The sequence below is a fragment of the Nansenia antarctica genome (assembly GCF_963989245.1).
Source record: "Nansenia antarctica genome assembly, chromosome: 5".
Taxonomy (NCBI): domain Eukaryota; kingdom Metazoa; phylum Chordata; class Actinopteri; order Argentiniformes; family Microstomatidae; genus Nansenia; species Nansenia antarctica.
Window position 1 is genome coordinate 46,155,709 of NC_137690.1, and position 12,161 is coordinate 46,167,869.

The 12,161-nt window shown below is 46.3% G+C and overlaps 1 protein-coding gene across 1 annotated transcript in view; it reads right to left on the reverse strand.

The window, feature by feature from the left end:
- Positions 1 to 234: 234 nt before the first annotated feature.
- Positions 235 to 12,161, reverse strand: part of LOC308158050 (calpain-9) — a gene marked incomplete at both ends in the record, with an annotated part of 44,703 nt that continues 32,776 nt past the window's right edge. The window contains one exon of the mRNA XM_080531640.1: positions 235 to 261. Coding sequence (XP_080387766.1) covers positions 235 to 261 — 27 coding nt within the window. The remainder of the gene's footprint in view (positions 262 to 12,161) is intronic.

Consider the following 12,161-nt stretch of genomic DNA (forward strand, 5'->3'; position numbering starts at 1 on the left):
AGAATAAGAGTATAAAATAGACATCCGTAAACATTAAACAGTAAGAACAGTCCAGTATGATTTAACATCCCCCAACCTGACTCTGATCACCCCGATCCAGCCAGCCGGAGGAGGAGTTGCAGTGCACTTATAGTTATAGTACAGTACAGTCTTAATAGAGAAAAACCTAATAGAGAAAAACCTAATAGAGAAAAAACTGCAAAAGAATCCAATGGTGGGCTTGAAATCCTGGAGTCAGTTGTACATGGTCATGTGCAGCCACTACAATAGGAAGGAAAAAAACCACAATAACACGGTATTACACACAGGATATCACCCACCCACTCAATCTGTACCTCGCCCCACTGCCATCCGGGCGTAGGTAGAGAACGCTAAGGTGCAAAAGCGCTCGCTTTGGCAAAAGTCTGATCCCCGCAGCCATTATTGCCTTAAATAATCAAATCAAATGAAATACAATTTTATTTGTATAGCGCATTTCTTACAAGATGCAACTCAATGCGCTTCACATAATGAACATTCTCAGTCAATCAATCAATCAATCAATCAATCAATACTGACAGAGCCGCAAGCAGGCAAAAGTAAAAACCTGTACACTATGTAGCCAGGAAAATTCCCTTGCAGCCCTCTACACATAGAGCGACTACTAGCCAGTTTGCCTACCAGCACCCAGCGGTGGGCCCCCACACCCGGACGCGGGGGGGGAGCATCCTAACAATTCCCAACCAAGTTGGGCGCTCCGCCACGCCCCCAGCGGGCTGCGTCCTAACGATTGGCTCCGCCACGCCCAGCGGGCTCCGCCCCCCAGGCTGCGCGCACTCAGGTCAGTGTGTGCTCAGATGTCGGGGAAAACGTGGAGGAATATCCTCAATTGAAGGCTGCGCATCTCTTTCCTCGCTGCAAGATGTCGATGCCTCGCTGCAAGATGTCGATGCAAGACTGCCGAGGCAAGGGAGTGGGTGAAGGCAGCAAAACACTCCGGGGTAACATGGAGAGTCCAAAGAACCATTCCATGTCTGGCAAAGCGCGTTCTTTTCAGGGTAACAGTTAAAATGTCTTGTGCCTGCTCCAAACAGTCACGTATCAGGCGGATGGCATTCACATAGGTTCTCAACTCCTTCCACTTTACGTTTATATAGTGAATATAATGTTTTGGGGGTCTCTAAAGCTAGACAAGCGAATAGAGAGCACTCAGCATCCGTGCATGTTGATGTGGCGTGGCAAACACCTTCTCGTGGTGCCCCCCGTAAGTAGCTAATGACTGCCAAAAGCAAGAAGCGAAACAAAGTTTGCCAACCAGGGCCCCTCACCCGGGCTGGTGTTCGGCAGCAGCCGGGGGAGAGGTCTGCTGACCTCGAACCCAGAATACTGCAGCTGAACACCGAAGGACTAACCCCCAGTAAGATCGACGTCATCGAACACCTGGCCAATACCACCAAGGCCCTCGTCATTCTCCTCCAGGAGACCCACTGCATATCAGCAGACAAGCTAGTTCTACCAAACTTTGAGCTAGCTGGGTCTACCCTGAGCAGGAAGCATGGCCTCGCCACGTTTGTCCAACAAAGGTTGAGCTGGACTCTCGCTGACCAATCCCCGGCTGACTCGGAGATTGAGTGGCTGTGCGTGGACGTTGCCGGTCTAAAAATCATCAACGTCTACAAACCTCCACCCTCGCGAATCACACCAGTGTGTCTACCAGTGTTCCCCCACCCCTGTATCTATGCTGGTGACTTCAATTGCCAGCATGAAGACTGGGGCTACCGCACCAACTCACCCGACGGAGAGAACCTGGCTGTCTGGGCAGCTAATAACAGCCTGGCCCTGTTGTACGACCCCAAGGGCGCAGCCAGCTTCCGCTCCGGTCGTTGGAACACTGGGACGAACCCTGACCTGGCATTCGCGAGTGCCAGCGCTGACAACCGGCTCCCCGATAGACGTGTGCTAGGAAAGTTCCCGAGGTCTCAACATCGACCCTCACTGATAACAACGGCCAAACTCGTGAACCTTGTTCCGAGTGAGCCAGTGAAACGGTGGAACTTCCGAAAGGCCGACTGGAAACGCTTCCGCCTCCTTACCAACAAATCCACAAGGCACCTCCCATCGCCTAACTCTAACAACGTGGATGAGGCGTACCGGGACTTCTGTGGCATGTTGGTGAAAGCGGCAAAAAAATCCATCCCACGCGGACGTTGCATTAGCTACAAACCGTGTTGGGATGAGGAGTGTGAGAAGCTCCACTGTGCTTTCCTCCAGGCCCCTGCAGGAGCTGAGTCGGACAGGCTCGCAACAGCCTTGCTGTCAAGACTCAGCCGTAAAAGACAGGAGCGCTGGGAGGAGGCCATTGACTCCATCGACTTCTCGCACTCCAGCCGTAAGGCATGGAGTATCATGAACAATCTCACTGGTAGGTCCAGACACTCCCCCCGTCACTGCCCCATCTCTGCAAATAAAATCGCATCACAATTTGTGAAAAGTGGGTCATACGAGGGCAAAGACCGCGAGTCGTCTCGACTTGTGGCAAAAGAAGTGTCAGACCTCTGGAGGGCCCCAACACCTAGCAGTGACTACATCTCCGGTGAATTCACCCCGGAGGAGTTCGCTGCTGCCCTCCAGCATCTAAAGCCAGGGAAAGCTCCGGGCCTGATTCCATCTGCCCGGAGCTTATTCTCCATGCCGCACCCGCCTTGAAGTCCTGGCTGAGAGCGTTCCTCACTTCCTGTTTGCGCCAACTCAAGATCCCCAAAATCTGGCGAAGAGCCCTAGTTGTTGCGATCCCTAAACCGAATAAGCCTGAAGGGGACCCTAAGAGTTACCGTCCCATCTCTCTGTTATGCATCCCCTTCAAGATCCTCGAGCGTCTCATCTACGCCCGCATCGAACCAATTGTCGACCCGCTGCTCCCACGTGAGCAGGCCGGGTTCCGACGCGGGAGGTCGACCGTAGATCAAGTCACCCTTATGACTCAAGACATCGAGGATTGCTTTTCGGCAAAAAAGAAGGCCGGGGCCGTCTTTATAGACCTGACGGCTGCCTACGATACCGTATGGCATCGCGGCCTCTCCTGCAAGCTGCTCCGCCTGCTGCCGGACAGGCACATGGTCAGAATGATCATGGAGCTCATCCGTAACCGCAGCTTTACCCTCACCACCGGTCGCGGACAGCTAAGCAGGCTTCGACGCCTTAAGAACGGCGTCCCTCAGGGATCGGTCCTGGCCCCCCTCCTCTATAATATCTATACCTATGACCTGCCCAACACACTCTCGCGGAAGTACGCCTACGCAGACGACCTCGCAGTGGTGTACTCTGCTGGAAATTGGCAGTCTGTGGAGGGGATTCTGAGCCAGGACATGCAGACACTAGTGGCATACTTCCGGAAATGGAGATTGAAGCTTAGCGAGGCAAAGACGGTGTCGGCTGCCTTCCACCTTAACAACAGGGAGGCTAAACGTGAGCTTAGAGTACACCTAGATGGAACTCCCCTGCCATGTTCCGCTGAGCCAATCTATCTCGGCGTGACATTGGACAGGACGCTCACGTTTCGCCGACACCTCGAGTCACTGCGCAAGAAGTTAACAGCTCGTGTGGCGTTGATGAGGCGACTGGTTGGCTCGGGCTGGGGCGCCGGCGCAAGGACCTTGCGCACGGCAGCCCTAGCCCTCGTTTATTCAACTAGTGAATACTGCGCCCCAGTATGGTGTCGCAGTGCCCACACCCGCCTCATCGACTCGCCTATAAACGAAGCCTTGCGCATTGTGACAGGATGCCTGCGTCCTACCCCCGTGGACAACCTTCCCATCCTAGCAGGCATCCAGCCCGCAGGCCTCCGCCGCATGGGAGCCACAGCACGTCTCGCCTGCCGGGCCGCGGAGCTTAATAACCATCTGCTCCATGATAGGCTCACTATAACAGCGGAGCCCTCCCGGCGTCTCAAGTCGAGACACCCATTTGTGCCTGCCGCACAGGATCTCAGGCAGCAATGCAGAGATCTCAACATCAGTGCGGCAGGATGGGCGGATTATATGTGGCGCGCGGAGTGGGAGGCTAACACCTCCAAACTCCGCGACCACATCCCAGTCGCCGGCGCTGAGCCCCTCGGGATGGACTTGCCAAGGCTATCCTGGGTGAGGCTCAATCGTCTCCGGACCGGCGTCGGGCGTTTCCGCTCATCAATGCACAGATGGGGCTTGGCCCCAAATGCGTCGTGCGAGTGTGGCGCAGAGGACCAAACCGCAGACCATATTATCCTGGATTGCCCGGTGTACCACCCACCCAACGGGATGCATGGTCTGTCGGTATTAGATGACGAGACGATGACGTGGCTTCTGGAGGGGTGTCCAGAAATATAGCCCGGGTGAGCCCCTCAACCAGGTCTCGGGGTGGTAAAAGGGTAGCCCCTCGGCCCCGAGCCTGGTGGAGTGGAGAGGAAAAACAACTACCCATACGCCGAAGAAGAATGTTTTGTTTAGGTGGACTACAAGTGTCAGCACCATGTTGATGTGAGGTCTATGACGGCCAATTCGAGACCTTCATCTAAAAACACATGCTGTCCAGCCACAATGTCTCTCACCCTGAAACAGTGCCAGCCTCTAAGGCGGCGGATTAGCCGGTGAGTTGAGAGATGTATGCAGGTCTACTGTACGCTGATAATCATGTTGTTATATTCATCCTTGGCTTAAACTTAACATCCTCGTTAGCAGAGTATTTTTTTCCATTTTAAACTGTCCTGTATCAGCTTCTCTCACTCCAACCATCTGCAGGTCCACCCTCACCACACCATATACCTTCTTTTAGGCCTCCGCCTTTTCCTTCAGCTCTATCTCCAGCATCCTTACCCCTACCAGCTTGTCTCCTATCTGCCATGTCCAAAACCAAGCTCTGCCTCTTGTTTAGTTATTTGTCAGACAATGCCACCACGTGTAAACTTTCCTTTTCACTATTGGTGGTAGAATTCTGGTAGCATTCTGTCACAAATCATTCTTAAGACACTTCTCCACCCACTCCACCCAGCTTGCACTATCTTCTACACCTCTATTTTACGCTCTCCATTACTTTGGATTGTTGACGCCAAGTATTTCAACTCATCCACATCCTCCTTGTTACCTCACCAATCCACTGATTCCCTCATTCACTGGCTCAAACTTAACATAATGTTGATATGATTCTGTCAACAGCTGCAAGGACAGACACATGCCTGACTTCCCATTGGAAGTCAGGGTAAAGAACACCCACAACCACAACCTGTTTGTGGCCGAGGCCCTTGGGCACAGAGATGTGGGGAAGGCATCAATTGAGAGCCTGACGAGGCTTTTTGAAATCGGCCACTCTCCCACATCAGCACTTTGTGTGTTGAAGCACGACCTGCAAATGCAGTATGGCGTGAGATATGTCCATGCCTCAGCGAACAGAGAGATCTGCCCAGACCTCCAGTTTGTCCAAAGGTGCACCTTTTTTTTAAGATCATATTGTAGTTATTATGTATGTATTGTCAAAAGACCCCTCACATGATTGGGGTTGAGACTGTATAATACTATGTTGATGATGGTTGTGTATGTGTCACACATTTGAACACATATGAGCAGTGGAGTGGGATGTATAGTTTGAAACGGTATACAGCATGCATATTATAACTTTATTGGCTAACATTTTTTTGTTCAGACTCTTCCAAAAGGTGTGCAGGGGAGAGTATGGTGCACAGCAAGGCCCTTCTATGCTGGAAGCTCTGGAACGACAGGTGGTGGAGTACAACACCAAGTGTGGAGAAGTGTGTGCCAGGATGACCACTTCCTCTGCTGGAGCTCCTCTCATCGCGATATGCTCCCCACTGATGAAACGCCTTCACACATTATTTATTGAATGTTTTCTGTCTGCCCTACTAAGCTGTTTGACAACAAAATTTCCCCATTGGCGACAATAAAGGTTTTTTCATTCATAATATTTTGGTGCTCCTCTACCCCCTTTGTATATATTGAAGACCCAAAGACGGCTCAAAAGGACAGTTTTGACTGCCATTGTATTTAATAGGCCTGCTATTGTCAATCTGTTCACTTCAATCTGTTCATATCAATAGGCCCTTTTCAATCAGTTCATATCAATCGGTTCTTTTCAATCAGTCCATTTCAGGTTCTAATGTTCATTTTTACAAATCTATACAAAACCTGATCTCACATGTTTTATCCTCAAGAGGATACATAGGCAGAACAACTGAAATAAATGAAACTTTAATCGACTCAAAAACTGCTTAGCTGGTGGGATGGACTCACACTCATGGACGCACATTTGCCATGTCTCTCCTGTGATGTTTTTATGCTCTGATATTGTAATTTAATGTAACTTATCGCTCGTCTCGTTAAGAGAGGTCAGGGAATATTTTTTTACAGCTCACTTTTCTGGCCCCTCTGTTGTCCTCTACCTCTGTTTTACTAGTTCTGGTGAATAAATATCTGACAGTGACATATTACGTGGTTGATTGAAACGGTAATGTTTAGAATAGCCACGCAGTGCGCGAAAATGTATGCAGTCCGGCAAAATGTATGCCGTTTCGCAGTCGAGCCCGCTGGGGGCGTGGCGAGCCCGCTGGGGGCGTGGCGGAGCGCCCAACTTGGTTGGGAATCGTTAGGACGCCTCCGGCGAGCCCCCGCCGCCCAACACACCCAGCCCGCCCCACCACCAGCACACCCGGCCCAGCCAAGCAAGCACAGACCGAATAATAGACCGAGTGTGTGTACTTGGGTATCTGTCATGTGTAGTACTGTCTGTTTATTGTCTGTGTTATTGGGTGTTGTATGTATATATGTATACTGTACAGTGGTGTGAAAATGAATTTCCCCCTGGGGACAATAAATCTAATCGAATCTAATCTGTTTTACATAAAATGGCTGACCATTCTGAATATGCCGTTCATATACCATTGTTCACACAGACTGTTACCTCTGTCTAATTATATGCAAATAAATAATTAAATAATAGGGTCGGGGAGGAAAATCCCAGGTCTTCTAATTAGGGCCCAGAGTATGGAGAGTGATTTATATCATAAATACACACGTACGAAAGTATAATACGCAACCGTGTTTTGCTATCCATCAGTGTCGTAAAAAGAATTCAGGCGTGCGTGAACAGACCCACGCAAGCGTGTTTTGCTATCGACCCGCAAATATCTCTCCATTCGTGAACCGTGTTTTGTGAACCGTGTTTTGCTCTGCTTGGATTTACGTATGTATTTTTGAGACATTTCCCTGTTTTGCCGTCTCGATTCGTAACTCGTAATATTCATTAGCTGATTATAAGGCGCTATCTGATATTCTAGGCTGAAAGTGGAGGTTGTTTGAAAAGTAATCAAGGGTACGCCGGCAGGGTACGCCGGTCTGCTGAATAACATTTGCTAGGCGCTATCTGGTGTGAAAGACATTACGTTTGCCATCTTAACATCAACCAGATGATCGGTAGCCTACTGTAACTAGTGATGGGGGAAACGAAGCTTTCGACGCATTGACACATTCACCACAATTGTGTCGGAAAAAGTGTCGATCTATCGATGCAGTCGATACAGCAGCTCCATAATGCCATCTGCTGGTCAGGTCATGGTACAGCAGCTCTATACTGCCGGCGGCTGTATCGACTGATTCACAAGTCAGGAATTTGGGGCAAAATACAATAAGCTCACCGTCATCTGTGATGTCTTGTTCAATAAAGGTGCTGTAACAAACTGTGTCGATGAGTATGTGGCCGTATATGTGGTCTTAAATGTTGGTGTCTAGTAGAATATAATAAATACATATGAATAAATAAATAAATGCAACTGTTGTGTCCATTTCTGATATGAATAGAATAGAATTTGCCATTTAGCAAACGCTTTTAATCAAAAAGCTACTTACAGGGACATTTCCCCTGGAGTAATTGTAGTACTCAAGGGCACACTAGTGGTGGTGTTTCAGGCAGGATTTGAACTCACAGCCTTCCAATCACCAGTACAATTCACTCCACTATCCCCTTGACATGTAAGGATACAAATCTGAATGACATTTCGGCATGTGTGGGACATGGCTGTTTGACAATTGGAGCAGATATAAATGGTCAACATGTCATAACAGGGCCAACAGTGTTGGGACGTGCTCGTGGAACAGGGAGAGTGGAATAAAGAAAACAAGCATTATTATTCTACGCTTTAGAAAAAGTTTTATTTTGCTAAATAGAATATCGTGCAAAAGTTCATTTATTTCAGTAATTCAACTTAAAGGGTTAAACTTAAATATTATATAGACTCATTACATGCAATGTGAGATATTTCAAGCCTTTATTTGTTATCATTTGGATGATTATGGCTTACAGCTTATGTATTATTATTATTTTTTACAATTTTCTCCTCTCCTCTCCTCTCCTCTCCTTTCCTTTCTTCTCCTCTCCTCTCCTTTCCTTTCTTCTCTCCTCTCCTCATCCCTCTTCCCCTCTACTTCCCCTCTCTCTTGCCCTCTCCCCTACCATTACCTCCTCTCCTGTCCTGTCCTGTCCTTACCCCCCCCCCTCCCATCCTTGTTTGAAAATTGTTTTATCACATAGTTTTCATATCCAAAGCTCAAAACTCCAAATATGACCTGATATAAGAAGTCCTCTTATCCAGCTTGATAAAATCCCCAAACCAGTTGAGATGTGACGTTGCTGACTAAGTTGGCGCAGGGCCCAATGAGGGATGACATTACATGGTGTAGAACCACCTGGTCAGATGCCCTAGCCTCCCTAGCCTCAGTTCTCTATATTGCCATAAGGCCAGGTGTGTTTATGACAGACATCTAACCCCAGACACCAACGTATAGCTGGTTCAGTGCTTGATCCCAGACCCAGATCTAGAGGGGTACCCCTTGGTAGCATAGTCAGGTACTCATCCAGTCAGGGCATGACTGGTGTATTATACAGTTTTTCCCAATTGCTAAAACACAAAAGCCAATTCTCTAAACCAAATGACCAGTTCTCTAAACACATTTATTAAAACTAGCTCCCATTTGCCAAAACCATAAACACATTTCACATGAAGACACAATTCACAAAACACAATCCTCCTTTTCTCATACATCTAAACACATTTTGTCTTGCTAAAACACAAGTTGCAAAAAACTCTGCTCAAATTCTCAAATTAAAGCTCATGTGATGCAAAATGCTTGCCACAGTCAGCAAAATTTGAACACAATGAACACACCTGGCTTCATTCATTAAACATAACGACTCAAAATTTAAGACACTTGTTGCAAATGATTGTGGTGTGTGTGTGTGTGTGTGTGTGTGTGTGTGTGTGGTATAGTTCCATAAATAAATTTAAAAACATCACACCCTGAAGTTTTCAGTGAGTATTGTTGTGTGTAATGGATCCTCTGTAGTGTTTGCATTGATTTGTGATACAGTACAGTATTGTACATGTTACGGTACATGTGGGAATACGGTACATTTTTCAAACCTTTATTTAAAACTCGATAGGACAACAGTGCAACAACTTCGCGGCTGAACTTCAGTAAAATTTCGGACATCATATGCCATTTAAAGGGGGGAAATAGATATCTAAAAATGCATGACTATCATGCAAAATCAGCCTTAAAATATGTAACGTTAGATATAACGTTAGACAGGGAGCGCAGATTTATTTTTATGCATGACTATCATACATGTGGGAAAACTAGGGTTAGGGTTAGGTGCTAGGGTGCTAGGGTTACAGTAAAGTTAGGGTTAGGATTAGGGGTAGGGTTAGGGTTAGGGTTAAGGTTACGGTTAGGGTTAGACATGCCAGCATGTACCAAGTCACCCTAGCACCTAACCCTAACCCTAGTTTTCCCACATGTACCGTATTCCCACATGTACCGTAACATTGAAGGAAGTTATACTATTTCAATTACTGTAACTCTCACCCACCCCTGTGGGTGAATGCGTACTTCAGAATGGTCAAGAGATCCCTTTAGAAAGAAGTCGATTGTCCACACGTAAGATCAAGTTCGAATTACTGTACTGTAATGTATTTTTGTTATATAGTAAAAATTAGCCAAGCATTACAGTAAAACATTCATGAAGAACATATACATACTGTAAAAGGATATTTTCCAACAACATACATACTGTATTTTCTGTAGATTTACATACTGTTCATATGAAACACACAAATCTATGAATGCCCAATACTCTACAGTGATATATTCTGAGAACAGATACTGTAAGGTTTCTAAAAATGTGCTTTGGCAGTTGTGAAAAAAATTAACATTCTCACACACTGAACATTGTGTTTTCAGTTGTTTTGTTGTAGTCTGTAATGATGCTTATAGTGTTTACATTTTTGCAGGCTTTGAGCAGCTGTTTTGGTGTGAAAGTTTGAGTTTTGAAGAGAGAAGGTGTGGTTTTGCTTATGTAGCTTTAGAAAAGTGTGTTGTGTTTAGAGTTTTGGGAAAATGGAGGAAATGTTTGTGAAATGTGTTTCAGCAATTGAGAAAAACTGTAATATCATAGAGAGGGAGGAGGCATCTGGTGTGGGGTTGCAGTGTGCTTCAACTTGTGGATGCCACTGCCAACATCACTTCATATGGTAGCGTTTAGAAAAACGGTTTGATTGGGATAAATGGATAGTAAGGCATTGCCTTACATTTAATAACAGTTTCCTCTGCAGTTTTCTTTTTGCTAAATTGACATCAATCTGCAGCGTCAGCAAAGAGCGGGCGAGAGAAAACTTGAGACGGCCCCAGTTTACCACTGTGACGGCTGGGGGATGAGAGATGGGGTTTGGGGCTGGGGATGGGGTGGGAGCTCATCCGTCTTTCTGACGAGGCGCTCCTCTCCGATGTGCTTACCTACTTTCACCCACAGGGAGCTGCATTTGATAAACGTCCCGCAGGGAGAGACACAACAAATCTTTCCCATCGCTACACACAGGGAATGTCTCAGCATTCAAAACCAAAGTTGATGGGACTAAAGAAAGAGACTGAAGAGACTGCTCTTGAGCTAAACCCATAGGGCTCAATCTGTTATTTATACAATACTGACGCAAGTCTTATATCACTGTCAGTATTCTACAGCTCCAGATATTGTTTTTATTGTGCAAAGTAATAGATTATTAGATAGGCCATACTTGTATTCTTTGGTTATTTATTTATTAAGTCTCTGGCAGTACTTTCTATATCCAATAAAGGAGGGGGAAAATAACTATTGAACTGGAAGAGAAAGGAGCTATCAAAAAGCAGAGTGAAGTGATGCTTTGCCAATCGGTTCTAGGGCTTTAGTGAACACTAACACAAACATCCAGCTACAATATGGAAAGAAAACAAAATTTCACAGGGAGTTTGACGTTAAGTGAGATTCATATCAATCATTTATGTTTGAATGGTCTCTGGAAAACCTTTGGGGTATTGCCAAGAGAAAGATGAGAGACATGAGGCCGAACAATGCAGAAGAGCTGAAGGCTGCTATTGAAGCATCCTGGTCTTCCATAACACCTCAGCAGTGCCACAGGCTGATAGCATCCATGCCACGCCGCATTGAGGCAGTAATTCATGCAAAAGGGGCCCAAACCAAGTACTGAGTACATATGCATGATTATGCTTTTCAGAGGGCTGACATTTCTGTATTTAAAATCCTTTTCTTATTGATTTCATGTAATATTCTAATTTTCTGTGATATTTAATTTGGGGTTTTCATAAGCTGTAAGCCATAATCATCAAATGTATAACAAATAAAGGCTTTAAATATCTCACTTTGCATGTAATGAGTCTATATAATATCTAAGTGTAACCCTTTAAGTTGAATTACTGAAATAAATGAACTTTTGCACGATATTCAATTTTTTTGAGTTGCACCTGTATGTGGAAACAAAGTGAAACCATAACCCATAAGGTTTTCACATGTTCTAGTTCCCGCTGGCCACCTGTTCCCCCTGGCCACCTTATTCTATGCTTTTTCTAAAGATGGCAAACGTAATGTCTTTCACACCAGATAGCGCCTAGCAAAAGTTATTCAGCAGACCGGCGTACCCTGCCGGCGTACCCTTGATTACTTTTCAAACAACCTCCACTTTCAGCCTAGAATGATTGTCTAGGCTGTCACCGTCTAGGCTGTCACCGTCACCGGCCAATCATATAGCACCTTATAATCAGCTAATGAATATTACGAGTTACGAATAGAGACGGCAAAACAGGGAAAAGTTT